We start from the raw sequence: 19,098 nt of genomic DNA on the forward strand, positions 1-19,098 counted from the left end.
CTGGAAGCTGAATGCTGTACATGCATTTATTCTCTGTTGTGCCAGTGGCCAAGGATTACATTTAGTCTTTAATTCAATCACTCCTTGAAAAATCAAAGTAATGTGATGCCCTTAAACATGCCACCACACAAAGAATTTCACCCTGTGAAATCAAAACATTTTTACCATGGACTTTTTTTGCTATGTGCTTTTTAAATACTTCTTTTAGTTTGTTTTACAACCTTCCCTTTATTCTATTACATCTGCTTTCCAGTCACTATTGTTCATCATTTAATTTCTTAATTCCTATAAAAATGCAAATGAATCCCCCTGCAGCTAGCACACACACTGGTCATATTTGGCCTATAGAAGTGCTATATGCTCATCATCTCTTATCTCCTTGGACCTAACAACCAGAATATGTTCCTGAATATGGCCCTTGAACTCTTAGTTTTTGACAGCTGCCACTATGAGAACCAAGTCAAATTAAGGCCTCTTCTTCCCCAGAAATATATATGTATATTATTTTAAAAAGAGAAATAAGCCTCTGAAGGACTATATTTGTGAGTTGTGAGAAAGTAGCACTTGGTATAGCTGAACAAGCAGCCTTCCAGGACTCAGTTAAACTGAATTTTTAGCAGCTTTATGCCAAAGTGGGCCCAGGAACTGGGTCTCAATTAAAATAATTTGGAAGTATGATATCTTCTTGCATGCAACATACCCCCTTTCCCCAAAAACTAGCTGCTGGAAATTAAGGGATGTAAATATTTTTTAAAAATTATCCATTTAACCTCCTCTAGTTACACTGGTTAAATGGTTAACCAATAGCACATACCCAGTCCCAGCTGGGGGGAGGTGGGGGGTGGAGCCCTGGGCTAGCACCTGCCCCATCCCTCCACAGGGGAGGGGTCGTAGCCACCTTCCTAGAGCAGCGCAGGGAGCCCAGGGGCCACACACAGACCTGTTTAGATACAGCTGTTGCTGGGAGCCACTCCTGTGGGCCTTTAAGGGGGGAGGAGGGGACAGTGCACAGCATGCCCCACCAGACAACACAGTCCACATGAAGCTGTGGACTGCAGCATCAGGGGAGGGGCTTTCACAGCCCGCTGTAGCCGCCAGCACACTGGGAGAGAGGAGCAAGCAATATGGGTTGTGGACAGGTTTAGACTTTAAAGCTAGGGACAGACATTCAAAAAGTCTGAGCCTGAATGGATTCAATCTTTGCAGGTTAGTCTAACCTGGCTAGGTTAAATCAGTTTTGTAACTGGACAGACATCCCCGAAATGCAGGCACATGCCATTGACCCAGACTCAAAGCCAGGGGGTGCTAGAGCAGCCCTCCCTTCCTTCCACACAATGCAGCTGAGGGAGTTGTGGCTAGACTCAGGAAGGAGCTCCGATTAGCCCAGCAGGGAACTGATAACAGTGTTTATCACCCAATTAAGAAAACAAAAGAAGGACATTACCAGCTACTTGTTGATTCTGCTGTTGGGACAGTAGCCAGCCTGTGGTCTACTAGCTAATACACAGACACATTCTCAGCACGGCAGAGGGAGGAGGGAATTCCTACTTAGCCAGGGAGCGGTAAGGGGGAGGGAAGAAGCACCCTGCAGTCTCTGGAGCAGCAGCCAGGAAGCAGAGGGAAGGGGCCAGCCCTGCTATGGAACAGAGAGCCCAGCCCAGCCCAGCGAGCATGCCGGGATGCTGGGGGTGTCTGGTTTATCTTAACCCAGCAAGGGGTCTGGGACAGACACTGCGTAAAGTGGTTTGAGCCAAGTCAGTTAAGTCTGATACTACATTCAACTAGGGTTATCTCAAACTGGTTTCTGTGCACTGAACATGTGTTCTGTTACAGGTTTAAACCAGTTTCTGATCACTTAAACCAGTTTGTGTGTAATATCGGTCCCTAGCCCAGGTAGCCTGTTATCTACCTCCAGTCCTGACTTCCCAGCACCTGTGAAAGGGCAGCTTAATTGCCTAATTGATGAGTCATTAGGCCACCTGCTGTTTTCTTCTTTAACCTATAAGGTATGGGTCCTAGTCCCTCCTCACCCCTCTCCCTTCCCCTCCCCACCTCCTTGGTTCTCCCTTTATCCCTCCCTCCTGCCTTCCTGTTCCCGAGGCACTGCACTGCTTCCCTTCCCCACCAGGCCATGCCCCACACTAAACGTTAACAGATAATGCATTACCCATATAAACATACTTATTGTTTAAACATTTAACCTTTCACATCCATACAGGAAACTGAAGTGTGGACTTTATGCGAGAAACATTGTAAGAGTAGGTTTGCTGCTTACTGGGTAACTGGAAAGCAAATTCTGCAGTGATCCACAGGGAGCAAAACAATGAGCAGGCTCAGCTCTTTAGCTGCAGCTACTCAGTTACTTACTACAAGGAAAGATCTGCCTTTCAAAAACAAAGTGCATATTACATTCCAAGGTGTATTATATACAAGAAAATACAAGAAGTATTTCCCCCCCCAGAGTATTCTTGCTTAAAGTTAGGTACAGAACTAATGTAAACACATGAACAAAAAAAGCCCTTTACTTTCTGAACAAACCAGAATTGAAGAATGAACCCCTCTAAACTTATTCTTTGAAACGCAAATGATACCGTGCAGTAACAATTCTCAGTAATGAGCTGTACCTTTTCACTCAAGAGCACCACTTCATGAAAGGTATTAGTAGTCACTTCAGTGATTACGTGCTGTACGTGAAAATGGACTGAAGAGTCACCAACAAGATGTCTTTTTAAGGGACTATAGATAATGCTGAAGTTTTGAATGAAGTTTTCTAAAATGAAAACAGAATATAAAAAAAATTATTCAAACTTCATGTAATATTTGAACTGTCTTCTTTTATTTCAGGATTCAAAAGGGAAAAAAAAGGAAAATTCAAGTATAGTATACATGCCTAAATGTATTTATGGTAATCTGACCTCAAGTTCTGTTTAGCCAACATTTACTCTGCCAACAAATTCAGGAATCTGTCTCCTCTCTTACTTTTACTTCTAGCTAAATTTCAGTGATTTCACTGTTCCGTTACAGTACAATATAAATATACAAATATTTGTCCGAATTTTTCAGAGACCAAATCATCTTTGATTATGTGTAATATCTAAGCTGTTTCATATGTTCAATTTAGATCACAAGCTGTATTCTTCTATGTACCATACTAAGCTCATTCAATAGTTTAGACATGCGTTTTATTACATAATGCCAGGGAACACTCAAATACGAAAATTTGCAGTTGACTAATTATTTAGTTTAATAATGAAGTTTCTATTCCACTGTTCTAAAAGTCAGAATTAAATCAATGGCCAAAATTAGAAGGGAAGGAGCCTTTTCATATACAAATAAAACTTAAATTTTAAGGCTACCAAATTTATTATCTTCATAATTATAAACATAAGTGTGTTTTTAATTTAAAATGAAAATTTAGAAAATAGCATTCATAAAGCTCTTGAACTACACCAGGCCAAATAAGAGCTCTATATTTTCTAGAGGCCTAGAACTGAAGGACTATGGATCATTTATAGCAGGTATATAAGTGGGAAATGAGAGGTGAAGGCTTGTTTACCTGGGTTAAAAACCTGTAAAATTTTAGGAACAATCTGTAACATCTCTTGTTGGGTCAGTACTAAGATCTATTTATATAAGTAACTTCTACTTCCAAGAATGTTGGTATTAAAAAAAAATGGCCCCTTTAAGCAACAATATCCAGGAAGATTTAAAAAAAAGTCTTAGTGATCTGGCTATTCACCAGTATTATTCTTTAATTTCTTCAGCAGAATGCAACTATAGCTTTTCATCTTGGGCCAATGATATGTAAGAATAATGGAAGGACATGTACTTCAGTAACCTGAATAAATTAAATATGAATATTCAATTATTAATACACAGAAATTCTTCTCTATTTTAAGGCTTTTTTCCCCAAAAATGTGCACTTAATGTACACCTAATTTTTGCAAGCAGTTAATAAGACAAATCATTATTTGCATGTGTTCCATAACTTGCATTTGCCATTCAAATCACTGCAAATAAGAACAGATCTTCTAAACAGATAACTGCAGATATGCATTTTGCACATACGCTGGAAAAATACCTAACAGCAGGAAAAAAAAAAACAGAATCAACTTAGAAATTTTAAATACAGCTAAGAATATAAAGGAATTACCATTTGAAGTAATACTCTTCAGAGTGCCATACTGATAAAATCATTTTGACAAAATATGCATGTTAAAACTGTCTATTAAAAAGTCCCAACAACTTTAAACAGAATTTTCCACCAAGACTCATTCAGAAGGATATATATTTAGCAAAACAATTGTGTTTAAAAAACTGCAGCTGAAGTGAGCCCACACAACAGAACTCCATAACCTGATATCAGAGAATACCCAAGGCAATGAAGCTGCCAGGCAAAGAAATTACAATGTAGAAACATGCACTCAAAAATTTCTTGTAACAATAATTTGATTTAAACAGTCTGTACTCTCAACAATGTATCTTGTTTATAATAATAATAATCAATCTCACTATAACATCTTAATCTCATGTTTATAACTATTTCAATAAGATAAATTTCAAATTACCAAATTTTGTACTGAGTACCAAGAACTGCATCTAGGAAAGGAATGCAGAAAAGGCCATGCCATACATTAAAAAGGAGGGGACAAATTAATTCCACTCCCATGGCACGAAGGCATATTATTTCATCATAGAAAGCTTGTAGAAAAAACAACTAGCTTAGGAAAAGGTTTTAAATTGTCCCTTTTCCCAAAGCAGCAAAAACAAGACAAGTATCTTCAGAGATATACCATGAAAAAATTACATAGTATAAAGGAAAATGATTTTTGGGCTAAGATGTAGAGGCTGAACAATAACTAGATCTGTAATTCTCAACTGGGTGTTATGAGATCCTTCATAGGGTGTAGTAGCACAGTTAGCACACCTATTCATTAAACCCAGATTTTAATTAAGAATACAAAAACTAAGTACAGACAGTCAGAAAGTCCAAAGCTGAACCGATTCAATCTTCACAGGTTAGTCTAAGCTGTGTAGACTGAATGGATACTGTCAAAAGCATTCTGAACTGCTGAGGACTTTGAGTTCTCTGCAACAGAAGAATTGCCCTATTCTTTTTACAGAGTCAAAAAAACAAGTGTCATTAGGTTTGGAGTTAGGTGCCACTAAATTCAGAAAAGTTATGGAAGTGTGCCTTGATCTAAAAAGGTGAGTACTGAACTAAACTGATGAGCCAGCAATCCCTATCATTAGGATTTCTGCCCCATTTGCCTGCCACCCCACCCCATCTCAGCACATATAAGAACAGAGGTTGGTAGCCATTATTGCTACTATGGGACTGCAGCTTCTTCCCCCGGTGCTATTCTGTTCTTTTCAGGTTCTTAAGTTTACTTACGAACAGGGTATCTGAGAACAAGAAGAAGAAGAACTCAGTCCCCTGTCCATGAGTAGACAAAGTTATTACCCAGCCTGGATGCGGCATTCTGGAAAATATTAACAAACAGAAGGGGCTCCTGAACTGGAAATAACCATTTTCTGTGCCAACCTAGTTGCATCTAAAAAGCAGGCATTTCCATATTTCAGATTTTGAATACAAAATTGTTCCATACTATACCTAGAGTAGATCTTACGACTGCTTGATTCTGATCCAGGATATAGTGCGTCTCTTCTTTCAGGTCAACAATGGCAGCAAATTCCTTAACACGAGCAGCTCTTGAGGCTCCTAATCTCTCTGCATACTTCCAGAACAAATTAGAATCCAGTAGGTAGAGATTCAAGGTCTTGTTGGTCCGACAGCTCAGGCCAGTAATGTTAGTGCCATTAACATGAAGGTCAGGAACAAAGTAATTCCTATCCTCAATGTGAGGAATAGAACTTTGGGCATCATTCTTAACTTTCTTCCCATGGGAAGAAAATGCTACTTCGAGGTTCTGAAAGATGGTCTTTTTGGAATTATCAAGACTTAACAGACCCCTATTTACTGTCCTGCAGCATGCAGTATAGTAGCTGAAAGGACTGTAGAAACTTAGAAAGTTGCTGCATTCTATGGTATTTGATGCAACTTGAAAAAAAGTACGTTCCTGGAGGTAGAAAGAGTTCAAAGCTGCTTCTATCTCTAAAAAGTTACACTGTGGCACAGTGACTTGACTTGGTTTGACCCCAACTGTCTGGTTGACGCAAAGTTCACAGACATTGTGAGTTCTAGAGATCGAATGCCATTGAGGAAGCACCACTGTGTTACAACATGGGTACTCTGTTATGGAGAACGTTTCTGTCAATTTTGTGCGGGCATCTGGTACAACGGATCCAAAATCTGGTGAATCAGATTCTCTCAAGTGTTGAGCTGGTTCAGGTGCCTGGCTTTTGTTACAATTTTTGTATTCCAAGGCCACTTTGGTTATCTAAAGGGGAAAAGACAAATACACACACACACACACACACACAGAGAAAACATACTTAGTTCACTGATAAAATAAAATACACACACACACAAATACACACACAGAGAAAACCTCTATCCCAATTTTAAAGAAATGCAAACTGCATGCATTTTTAGACATGCTGTCCTCCAGTTTCAGAAGCATAAGGTAAAATCTTATTCTTAGATTTCTAAACCGTCACAGAAGGCACTGCAACCAGAAGCAACAAGCCCTATTGAAAAGATCATGCACAGTCAGCTCAAAACTTTCTTTTTACCACCTCCATTAGGGTTTAATAATCCCTTATGATGGCATGTTTATAACTGGCTTCCTGAAATAGCCAATATTCCCTCCCCCTCCCCCCCCATTCCATTTGTTTTTTAAAAAAAAGAAAAATAAAGGCAAAATATACAACGTTCAAGATATTCCATTGTATCATTTTGTCATATGTAAAAACAACAAAGTAATCCAATTAAACTGACTACTAGGATAGGGCCAATGCCTCTATTCCTGCAGGCAGAACTGTCCTCTGCTGCAACAGTGACATGTTGCTGTGGACTCCAACAGGAGCATTGCTTCAATGCTAACTGCTGGGTTTGGTCAGTTAAGTCTCTCCTTTTTTCAAACACTACCACTGAAAATATGTATTATTGTTATGTATTTCTGTAGGATCAGCGGAGAGCTTTTACATTGTGAAAACTAGAGGTACACCGATATAATCGGTCCACGTTGGATAGGCATGTGCCCCCTGTGGATGTGTGTGCAGGGGAAGGGCAGGCTGCCCGCTGCAGGCTTGGGGTCAAAGGCTGCACCAGCCTCTTCCTGATGGGGGGACTCAGCCAGGGCTGCACTCAGGGTGTGTGGGAGGTGGTGGCGCTAGGAGGTAGGGTTATAGAGGGGGCTAAAGCTACCCCCATATTCGCTGTAGCTCCCCCTCCCAGCACTGCTGCCACCTGCTTCACCCCCACCCGCCCCAAGTGCATTCCTGGCCCAGCCCCTCCACTGGGAAGAGGCTGGCGAAGCCCCTGGCCCTGAGCCCACAGCGGACAACCCGCCCTCACGCCACACACAAATCCAGGGGAGGGGAGCACATGCCACACATGCCTTCCCTGGGGGTGCATGCAGCAGCAAGGAGCCACCCCCCTTCCCTGTCCCCTGACGAGCCATCCCTGGATCTGTCCTATGCCACCCTGTCCACACTGGGAAGCGCCTGTCCCAGCCCCACTCCCTCCCCCACTGTGGGGGCCTTGATCTGCCCCCCGCCCCCAACTCTGCCCTCCCCCACACCCCTTTCCTCCCCACAGACAAACTAGCTGGACACTTCTCTCCAAGCTGCCAGGATGCATATCAGCTATTGGATCAGTCTCAGCTGATACAGTTGGTTAATAATCGCCCATCAGTATCGCTCAAAAAAATCTTTTTCAGTCCACCCCCAGTGAAAACTCCTCCTAAGATTGATATTCAATTCCCTGTTATGTGAATTCTTGGGTCTCAGTAATTTATTTTACAGAATGTGAGAACATACCAATATCCTCTATTGTGAATTTGCAGTAGCAGTTACTGTTTTCACTTACTTTCTTCATCTTATCTAGGGTATACAGAAAATTCGAAAAACCAGTCCAGTTGGAAAATTTTAAGATTTTTAATCATTACTGTAGCTGGCAATTAAAAAATATTTTATACATACACCTGAAATGAACTTCAACTTTGGTGAACATGCCACAGTCCTTCCAATCACACCCTGCTGTTCTCTGAAGTGCAATAATGTAGAGAACTGCCCCTTACAACCAAGATGTGATTTTTTTAGGAAGAAGCTGTGGCATTGACAAAACAGACTGGTCCCTAGGTTTGAATTTAGTGCCACCTCCTAGGAATCCCAGGAAATAAATTACATCTATGAGCAGTATTGAACCTTCACAAAACTAAGTAGGCAAACTTTTTTTTTTAAACCGGAGAGAAATTCTGCTTAGATAAGAGGATGAAGAAGATAAATTAGGACATAACTGGGGGGGGGGGGGGGGGGGGCTAGGGAGGGGACATGGACAAATCATCACTAACGAACTAGACAAAAAAAGTCCACAGAAAAAACTTATATGAAGGAAGAACCAAAGGATTCTCCTCACCCAGAGGAGCTTGGTAACCATCTGAGAGAGGCATCTGTGAGAAGAGGAAATCTGCAATATGGAACTCTTAAAGGAAGTTTCCAGTTTGGAAAACGGAGAACAAAAGTATTTGTATTGGCCTCCCATATACTCTTTGGGTGACAGCAGAGCAGCCATTGCCTTAATTCTATTTGTGATCAAAGAGAAATGTAATAATGGTTTCTCTGTTCTAATTACAAAGAAGGTCCTCAGACCTGGGCTAGGCAGAACAGTACAGGAAGTGCACAGAATACTAATTCAATTTCCTGTAGTTTAATGGAAAATAAGGTAACAATATTGTCTCTGCCATTTAAAGATTCACTAAAATGAAGAAAATACTAAGTCTTTAGAATGTCTTTGGAAAATTATAACCATTCCTTTCATAATGGTCTTTGAAATTAATTTAAAAAATAAACTTAGACTCAATACTCTCCCACATTTTCTTCATGGTTTATGTTACCTTATACAGGAGAAAAACAGAACATTAACTACCCACAAATTTCTTTACTACATACATGAATCCCAGGCTGTACTGGCCTCCCTAACCATTACAAATAAACATCACTGGGCTACAAGACCCACCCTCAGAATGAAGTTTAAAATATTTGCATTTCTTAGCATTCATTAAGTCATGCATCTTACTGGAGTAACAAGAGACACCAGTCTTTGCATCTCACATTTCAAACAGCAAATATTTATAGCACCTCCTCACTGGTATATTCTCATCTTCCAAAGTCAGCCTACCATAACAGAAAGCTATGAAAATAGGGGGAAATCAGACTATTACTGTTATTTTATTGTTGTTGAGAAGGAAACAATTACATTAACAATAAGAAAATGAACACAACCATATGAAATAATACTTCAGTAAGCTGAACTATAATCTTCAATGGAGAATTCCCAGTTAATTCCAGTAGGGAAAAAATAAGATATTACAGCAGATTTCGTCAACAGAGATCTATCGTAGGTTGAACAGTAGTCAACAAAGGACGTCCTTTGTTTCTAGTTGTCTGAATGTCTGCAGAAGTACCTGGGAGCAGGGAAAAAGAACCACCCTAGATGCCTGTATTGGGGGACAGTCACACAGGAACTGGAAGAGAGGAAACAGGAGCCAGTCTTGAGGATCCAGAGAGTCTTGGAACTACTTGCATAGAAAAGATGAGTGCCACTGGTGGAGGAAGAATATCCAGGAGAGAAAGGAAACAGGCAGCAAGAAAGTGGCATAGGCAATGAGCAGGAAGAACAAAGCAAATGGGAATGGCTATAAAATGAACAGAAAGAAGCTGTTCCCTAACTCTTCTCCAGTACTGAAGCAACCACGTGTATGCTTTTCCTAGCAGAGCTTTCTTGTGTATGCAACCAGTGCCATGAAATGGGAATCTGGTTTATCAAAACATCCCTCTGTTAAGATGTAGTCCCTACTGACAACTGTATAGCATTTAAGAAAAATCACTGGAAGAGCCTTTTCTTTTTATACAAATAACTGTTCTTAAAAATGGCAGATTAAATACTGTAAATATTTGTTCCTTAATGCTGTGACCTTTTGTAAAGAATGTAAACAGACATAACAAAGTGCTTGAAAATTATTATGAACTGAAAAAAAAAATCACTTGCATTATAAAATCCTATTTCTATCTGATCTATTCAAAGAAATGTGTAGTTCTCTGAACAATGTTAACATACAATGAATTGACAGCTGCATACTGTGCAAATACCTTACAGGCAAATGGTTTCAGAGCTGAATGAAAGTCACAAAGGCTGCAGTAAACATCTCTCCTTAGTAAGCAAGTTGCATAATATACTACAACTTCCAACTCTCTCTTGAAAGTGCACATATGCAACATGAATCACTAGGTCCTGTATCTGATGTTTCTGATTTAGTGCTTTAATATGTATAACTTTTTTCCTCCTTACTAAGATGAAACCTGAACCCACACATATTGTATTGATTTTACTTTATCTAAATACAACAGCTAATATTACTATGTTGCATAATGTGTGCCTAATGTTCAGCTTAGCCTGAGGAGAGTTTGCTATAGAAATCACGCCAGTATTCATCTAACCTTCTCTGGCAGTCTCTGCTAACGATTTCTAGGAGCAACATAGTAAGAACAATGGGGGGAGAGGGGCCGGAATCAGAAAATGTTGAGTTTTAAATTTAAGATGTATTTAAAATACTTAATCCCCAGAATATCATGGTAGTTAAATAGTATTGTTACCTTTTTTCAACAGAGGAACTGACTTGCTATATTCATGCAATGAATCAGCAGCAAAAATAAACGGCAGAAACTCAGGAGTTTCTGGATCCCACTTTTATGCTCTGTCGGTTCGACACTGGTTAAGTACAGACAGTCAAAAAGCCTGAGGCCGAATTGATTCAATCTTCCTAGGTTAATCTAAGGTGCGTAGATTGAACCAATAAGCAAGTGAGCAGACATTCACTTTTGATTCAAGAAATGCAGCCACATTTCTGCAGTGGCTCTGGCCAGAAGCCGGGGGTGCTAGAGCTTGGGCCAAGGTTAACCTGCCCACCCTGTGAGAGGGGAGGCTTGTGGGGGAGATACAAAACATCTTGGGATGCTGGGGAACTGAGAGTTAACTTGAATCTGGAGGGGAACTTGAAAAGAAGTTAAAAAAAATGATTTAACCTAAATCAGTTAAGTTTGATACTACATCCATCCAGGTTTATCGTAAATCAGTTTCAGCCATTTTGAAAGTGGTTTGAACCAGTTTCCAATCACATATACTGGTTTATTTGTAATTTCTGTCCCTAACCCCTGTAGCCTCTAGCATTGCAGAAAGCAAACAGTGGCAATCGGTTAATTTCTCTTGCATAGCAAGTAATTTCTTGAAACTTGAATTAGAGAAATTAAGATGTTAATTCAGGTTGGAAAAAGTGTTCTCTCTGATGAAAGAATTAAATTTACATTTTAAGCTCTTGAATTATCAGCGAGAAGAGTAAGGTAAGGTGATCTGAGACTGGAAGATTGCCATGGTTTAACATTAATTCAACTAGTTCAACTTTTCTAGTGTAAATAATTTATGGTAATTAAAGGACAGTGTCAGATTTGAGGGAGATATATAAATGTAATTAAAAATAAATCAATCAAGGATTCCTGAAAGGTACTATTTCAGTAGCAATTCTATCATCAGGACTTTCTAACTTAAACTGGCATTTCTCACTAGAACATTAAATTCTAGTTTATACTTTTTTATACAAGAACACAGGAGTGGAAAGTTCCTCCTAGGTCAGTCCCTATATGCACAGGTATTTCTACAACAGCAACAGAGATTCTGTTTGACATGGATACTAATACTTGTAAATTCTTTGTGCTCACCACCGATTTTAGGATTATACAAGATTTTAAGTGGGTATTTTTGCTAGGGATTTCAAGTTCTACAAAAATGTGGTCAGTGAACATATTTTCCAATTAAGCTGCTATAGTTTTCTTCTTTGGTGCACAGCTCGATGAGAAGCAGTTGGCAAAAATCTTTGAAGGTGTGTTCTATTTCTAAATTTTCTTAATGTTCAGGTAGAATTCAGCTCAAAAGTTCTTGCTTAGAAGACTTTGTTCTGATCTGTGAAATTTAAGGGTTTCAGATCAAGGACCCATACTAGAGAAGGATCCGAGCCAGAGGACTTGATCAGGATCCCAATTTCCATTCAATCTAGGGAAGTTCAGACCCTTTTCTAGCTGTAGACCTATGAGATTTTGCCAGGTCATGAAAGGTCTTCTTTTCCAGCTGATTAGATTTTATGGCATCTGCTACTAGTTTGTCTCTAGCGATATCAGCAATTTATTTTGTTTCCACCTCACTGATCACAGAACTGCAGCATTTAGTCTTCTTGTAGAAACTGTATACTTCAGAGCATAGACAATTTCTTGTGGTCTCTTTTCTGATATCTGTGTGGGTCTTTCTGCCAGCAATAAGGAAGTGAAAAATGTAAGAAAATGTAATTGTAACAGCCACAAAACTTGACAGGAGGCTCAGAGGCAGGTGTAATATCTGTTTTTTTGAATTTGACTACAGTTCCCGATAATAAGGTGACTATTTTCAAAACAGAAACCTGAGAGACATGTGTAGCCATATTTCAAAGGCACAAAATGCTCAAATGCTCCATATTTGAATTGCACGAGCTGAGGAGCAGAAAAGATCAAAGATATGTCTCATCCCCCTGTACCCATCACAGGAGGCAAAAAAGAGTGAGGGAGGGGGAAGCACTTCAGAAGTGCTGGCTTTGAAAAACAAATGGAATGAGGCAAGGGTTTGTTATACAACGAGAACGAAATCAGGCTGTAAAACAATACACGAATGGTGTAACAATATGCAATTTATACTTTCAGCTTAATTTTAATATTTAATTTAAAAGAAAAGAGAAACTGGGATGTTTCTGGCATTCTAAAATTAGAGTTCTGGACACTGGAATATCAACTAAAAACCTGGAATCATCAGGAATGCTCCATGCCACTTGTTTTACTTGACAATATACTTTTTGGGTATAGAGCACTGCCTGCTGGGTAAGCAAATCCAACGCATCTTCAGAGAGTAATGAACACAGATTGCATTTGTGTCATACATGGATAGGAAAGAAGTTCCACCTGCAGGCAGTCTGGAAAAGATGATGCTATGGATCGGGGTAGGCAAAATACAGCCCAGGAGCCACATCTGGCCCATAGCAGGTCCCTCAGCCCTGCCCAGCCCAAGCATAGGGTGCTGGTCCAACTGCCCCTGGGCATGGAGGTGCTTCCTGGTGCAGAGCACAGCCCACCCTATCCCTGCACACAGCTCTCAGGCATACTGGGAGCTGTAGTCCATGGGGAGTGATATGGCAGCTGGACTTGGCTTCCTGGCATTGCCCATGGCAGCAGCTTGCTCTGCCCTCACACTTCTGGCTACTGCTGCCAGTGTCTCCATTGCTGCCAATGGACCTGGCCCCATGCCTGTCTGCCCACACCCACCACCAGGAGCCTCTGGACAGAGCAGGTGGGTGGGATCTCCATGGATCAAAGCAGGCAGGTGGGGCCAGCACAAGACTGGGGTCACAAGGCAGAGCTGCAATCTGCTCTCCACATGTCCCTGAGATGGGCCCCTGCCCACAGAGCCAGCGCCTGTTGCAGAGACACGTGGGAGTGAATCAACTCTGCCCAGGGGTCCCAGCCCCATGTTGTCACCACTCTACAATCCCAGCCCCAGTTGACATCTTGCTCTTGGATGCCACACCCCACCCACCCACCCACCCAGCTAAAAGCACCGTGCCTCTGGGTGTCCCAAGCCCATCTCCATGGAGATCCCACCCAACCACTCTGTCCAGCACCCCCAGCAGTGGGTGCAGTGCAGATGGGCCAGGGGCTGGATAGAATCAATTGGCATTGCCTTGCCTCCCTCACCCTCTGGAGGTGGGGCAAACAGCCATGACAGGGGGCCAAGGCCAGGTCAGCAACACTTCCCTGCCCACCAGCCCTCAACAGCTCACCAAAATTCCTTAACTGGCCCTCCAACCCAAATTGCCTGCTCCTGCTATGGATGGAGTTATACCCAGCTCCATTCCTAGTAAAGAGAAGTCAATCAACATAACAGGCTCGAGGCTTGAGAATAGTTCTGATATACCTGCAAACGTGGAAAGACCCTACGAGGTCCTGGGCACAAGATACCCAGTGCAACAGACTTTATGCTGGTGTAGAAAAGAAGCAAATCCCTATAACAGAGCAACTTCATACAATCTGGTGCAGAGTTACCTATCAACATACTGGGGATAAAACTACACTGGTATAAGTTATATAAGGTAAAACTACACACAGATTATACCACTGGTATAGATTATACACTATGCACTTTTACATTGGTTTAAAAAACTAATGCAACCTGAACCATTGTAAACACCCTGGGCATGAGCCATAAAATGAAGAAAAAGAAGAAGTTTGATTGGAAAATATTTTTGAGCTGGCAGAAGAAATCTCCAATTACAAATGAAGCAATTTCTAGTGTCAGGTGGCAAACTTGATGCTAAATGTTATTGAAGCCAACTTTAGAATTGCTAAATGAAAATTTTACAGAATTGCCACTTAACCTTGTTTACATGAATAAATGTTATTGTAATTTGGTTCAAATTGATTAATCAATGCCTCAAACTACGGACAACACATAATGGATCATATCAACTTTCTCTCATTTAACTTTAATACAACTGGCAATACACTAAATAAATAAAACTGACTTGTCAGTTAGCCCATTGAGAAACAATACTCCAAGGAAAACGAACATTTCTTTTAAAAATATGTGAAAATAAGCTATATAAGCATGCATGGATTTGAATTTTAAAAATTACAAAAAACCACCATTTTTCTAATAAGATATTGCTTTCCAAATACGTGCTAATAAGGCACTCTCATGGATTTTCTAAGGGTAAATGTTCTTAAATTTTTTCATAACAAAGCAGTTGTGCATAATATATCTTTTCCATTTCTAAATGGTAAAAATACCAAATTATGGATTATGAAAAAGTATACCACTGACTCTATTCTTCTTTCCAAGAGGATTGGGATCTATAATTTTTCCATTAAGCATTATACACTTAAAACAACAGGCCAACTACAACCAATCTATATTATTCTGGGATATCAAGTAACATAAATAGCAACTAATCTACACCAGTCTAGAGAGATCTTTACTTGGCTCAAAGCAAAAGTACATTTTAGACATGCATTTCCACCTTCCATCCTCCCCTCTCCCTGCCTTTACGTACTTTCACAGTGCTAGCTCCATAAGCCTGTGGCGTGACTGGGCACCTCAAGTGCTACCACAACAAAAATAAATAATACATCCCACTTACTTCATCTAAAAGAGGATTACTTTCTGCCAAGGGATTAAAGGGTATAAACAATAGAAGTGCTGGTCCCTTCTTTAGTTCATTGTTTAGTAGAAGGCTTTTTCCTCCATGTGGTCTCAGCCAGCGTATGAGCATCTCTTGATTTTCTAGGGCCCATTTGCAAATGTTTTCAGCTGTATAATTCATGACTTCACTGGGATAGATCTTGAAAGGAAATAAAAATCATTATTTGTCATCCTCATTTACCAGATGCACTGCTTACTAAAATATGATACATAATAATATCTGTCATAAGTTGTACAAATTACATTAGCAAATGTTACAGTACTGATATTACTAATATTTGCTACTGGTATTATTTAAAGAGCATTGTCAAACGTTGTCATCACGTCATGTAATTTCCTTTGTAGATCTCCCTACTTCTCACCAGTAACTGATGCAATCATGACTCCTCATCCCTAAGTTTTTTAAATAACCTCTGCCCCCTGCCACCACAAAATACTTCCCTCAGTGTTTCCAGTTCTCATTTATGACTTACTCTGTGTTTGTCAAAAGCAGATCTAAAGTGACTTAGTTCGTTTCTTCTTATTGTTCCCCACTTCATTTGTTTTCCACTTCTGTATCTAGCAGTTCTGATTGCATTTCAAATTATAATATAATACTCACAAGTGAATTGTTGACATGCCTATGCAGGTACACGGTGCCTGAACGCATCAATGAGACCTCTTTTGCAATCTGTTTATCCGTGATCACTCCAAAGCGTATTGTTCCAAGGTAATCTGAAAGAGCAATTTTTCTGTTTTAATAAAAAAAGACCTGAAATCCTATTCTTAGTCTTCGCTGTAATCTTTGGAGGAAAAAAGAATGACAACGTCTTACTTTTGGGATGTTTAAGATTAGCAAAGGATATACAAGTAACATCTCTTGGCGAGAAAGGGTGTATATCCGCACATTAATTAGCGTACTGAACAGAGCCCTGCATACGAGTACAAAATTCCTACTAAAATAACAACTGCTGTCAACTAAGACAGATTTTTAGAGAAAGCAAGGGAAAAGAAACTACGTAGCCAATGTCAACTAACTCACTTCTGAACCCAGAATCTCATCACAATATATCACCTAAAAAACTGGGGTCAGACCAGTAAGGGACATGAAAGATAAGGATATGGTATCTTTCTTTAAATAATGCTTTATACTAGGAACTGCTACTTAACAATTAGATAATGATATTTCTATAAATGAAAAGCACTATCTCTAGCAAACAGGTAAAGAAACTGAGGAACAAAGCAGAAGTGCAACTAATCTAATGTAATATGCCAGGACAGTGACAAAGTTAAATACTATATTAATTTATTGTATTTGGTTATAAAATTACATAGTTATTCACAATCAATTTACAGAGCTTACATTTAAGTAATCTTTCCACATATTCAGGGAATATTTCAGAGAAAAATCTTTTAGAATAAAAGTCACATTCTGACTTAATGCTACAAATCTGAATAATCAGACCAAAATGTCATCAGTCTGTGAAATGTAGTGATATGGTACCACTGGGATACAAAGGTAAGAAGGTACTCTACTCTGCTCCCACAGCATCCTTTACTTAGAATCCATTTATCCCATCCTAAGTCTGAAATGTTGAATATAAGGATTTATACAGAGAATAAAGTGATCAGAGGACTATTTAAATTTAACTGCACCATTCTAAAACTAACAGAGGTAACTGCTTAACATTTATATTCCAGTCATATACTTTCTATCCACCAGATTGCACTGGAAAGTACAACTTTTTATGCAGACATGCAACATACACCACTGACTTACACCAGTGCAGTTTTACCCGATTCCTTCAGAGGTCATTCTAAACCAGACTCAATGAAGTTAACCTAATGTGGGAATTCACATCTGCTGTCAACACTTTAGTTTACACAGCTGTAAACACCTTGTGTGTCCAGTTGCTTTAGATTTTATTCGACAGTTTTCCAGAACTGGCATCTCTTCCACTGCTTTCAAAATAAAAACTGGGATAAAACAGGGAATTGCAATCCTGACTTTAAATCTGCTCCCCATTTCACTACCCACAGAAGAAGTGTGTTCATGCCTGTAAATGAAAAAAGCCTGCTCATGAAATGGCTGAGAAAGGAAGAGAGAAAAAGAGGGGGAGCCATATTGTACCATCAGTTTTTGAACAATAGTTTTCAATCAAATCGATGGAGAGTTCTATTTAAAATGGATGCTATGGCATTAATTGTTATTCTCCAGGATTTTACTGTCACTTTCTAGAAAACATGTGGAATTACCGTGGTACTTTACCAGCTTTGTTGTGAGAAGCAGACACAGAATCATAGAAAATAAGGGTTGGAAGAAACCTCAGGAGGTCATCTAGTCCACGCCCCTGTTCAAAGCAGGACCATCCCCAACAAGATCATTTCAGCCAGCAAGATAAAGATCCAAACGCCTTTTAAATAAGTCCAGAGTAGGTGCTTGCACCACCTCTGGGGGGAGTCTGTTCCAGACCCTGGACACTCAAACTGCGAAGTTTTTCCTTATGTTCAATCTAAAATCAGCCTTCTAGGAGTTTGTGGCCATTAGTACTGGTCTGAGAACTGAGCCCTGAGGGACTCCACTGGTCACCCTGCACCACGCTGATTCTCTCCCATCAACTAGTACTCCTTGAGTCCGACCCCAGAGCCAATTCCCCAGCCATCAGACCATGAGAGGGTCAAGGCTACAGTTCCCTAGCTTAACCATGAGGACATCACTGGAAACCAAGTCAAAGGCTTTCTTGAAATGCAGGTATATAACATCAACCTCGTCTCCCTTATCGAGGCAATGCATCACCTGGTCATAAAAGGTGATGAGGTTGGTCAGGCAAGACCTTCCAGTGACAAAGCCATATTGGCTGGCATTCAGAAGGTTGCCTTCCATTAGCTTGTTGCTGATGGATCCCTTGATGATTTTCTCCAGGATCTTTCCAGGGACGGACATCAGGCTGATTGGCCTGTTGTTCCCTGGATCTTCCTTCTTTGAAGATTGGGACCATGCTTTATTGCAAAGTGAAGTGTCCAAATTCGTGCGTGACATGCCTGAAGCAGAAGAGTTTGAGGGCATCATCAGAGCCAGCTCCTGCAAGCTGGTTGCTGCAGCTTTTCAGGAGTTGCCATCTTGGCCTGCCCCAACAGGAAATTGGCCAGGCAGACCACGCACCCCTTGGCTACTCAGTACAGGATAGAGAAGATGTACACAGTCTCAGAGAAGTACAAGTCCTATGTGCCAAAGAGGATGCTGAGGGCAGCAAAAAGGAGCTGCAGCCGGGGGCAGTCCAGAGGCATGGAAGAGTCTCCTCCACCACCTCCTTGCAGAAAGGGCAGGCTGTTCATGCCAACATGTCTAAATGGCAAACAAAAGTGCCTGTGGCCATGCAATAGCAGTCACTGGAGGTTGGCAGTTCTCTTGGCAATGGGTAGCTTGCACAGGATGTGCCAGACCAGATGAGCTTGGTTTTGCTGTTGCTAGGCACTGCCTCCAAGTTGTGTCGGGGCAGGTGGCAAGGGCATAGACATGATGCACACTGACTGTCTGAGTGTACAGTCCCAGCCAGGATCTCATGGTAGATCCCACCACTGGTCTTGTTAGACATAGGGAGAGATAGCAGAGTGCTGGGCCAGTCATTCTTGTTCTCCTCAGCCAAAGAAACAGGTAGCAATAG

At 40.5% G+C, this 19,098-nt stretch overlaps 1 protein-coding gene across 2 annotated transcripts in view; it reads right to left on the reverse strand.

Annotated features, from left to right (window-relative positions):
• TXNDC11 (thioredoxin domain containing 11) overlaps positions 1 to 19,098 on the reverse strand; it is a 104,341-nt gene that overhangs the window by 18,502 nt on the left and 66,741 nt on the right. For both annotated transcript variants that reach the window (XM_019494715.2, XM_014610762.3), the window contains 4 exons: positions 16,056 to 16,168; positions 15,393 to 15,593; positions 5,615 to 6,401; positions 2,625 to 2,770 (listed from right to left, as the gene is read on the reverse strand). In XM_019494715.2, the coding sequence (XP_019350260.2) occupies positions 2,625 to 2,770; positions 5,615 to 6,401; positions 15,393 to 15,593; positions 16,056 to 16,168 (1,247 nt within the window). The remainder of the gene's footprint in view (positions 1 to 2,624; positions 2,771 to 5,614; positions 6,402 to 15,392; positions 15,594 to 16,055; positions 16,169 to 19,098) is intronic.

This window comes from Alligator mississippiensis, chromosome 13 (assembly GCF_030867095.1).
Source record: "Alligator mississippiensis isolate rAllMis1 chromosome 13, rAllMis1, whole genome shotgun sequence".
In the NCBI taxonomy this organism is placed as follows: Eukaryota; Metazoa; Chordata; order Crocodylia; family Alligatoridae; genus Alligator; species Alligator mississippiensis.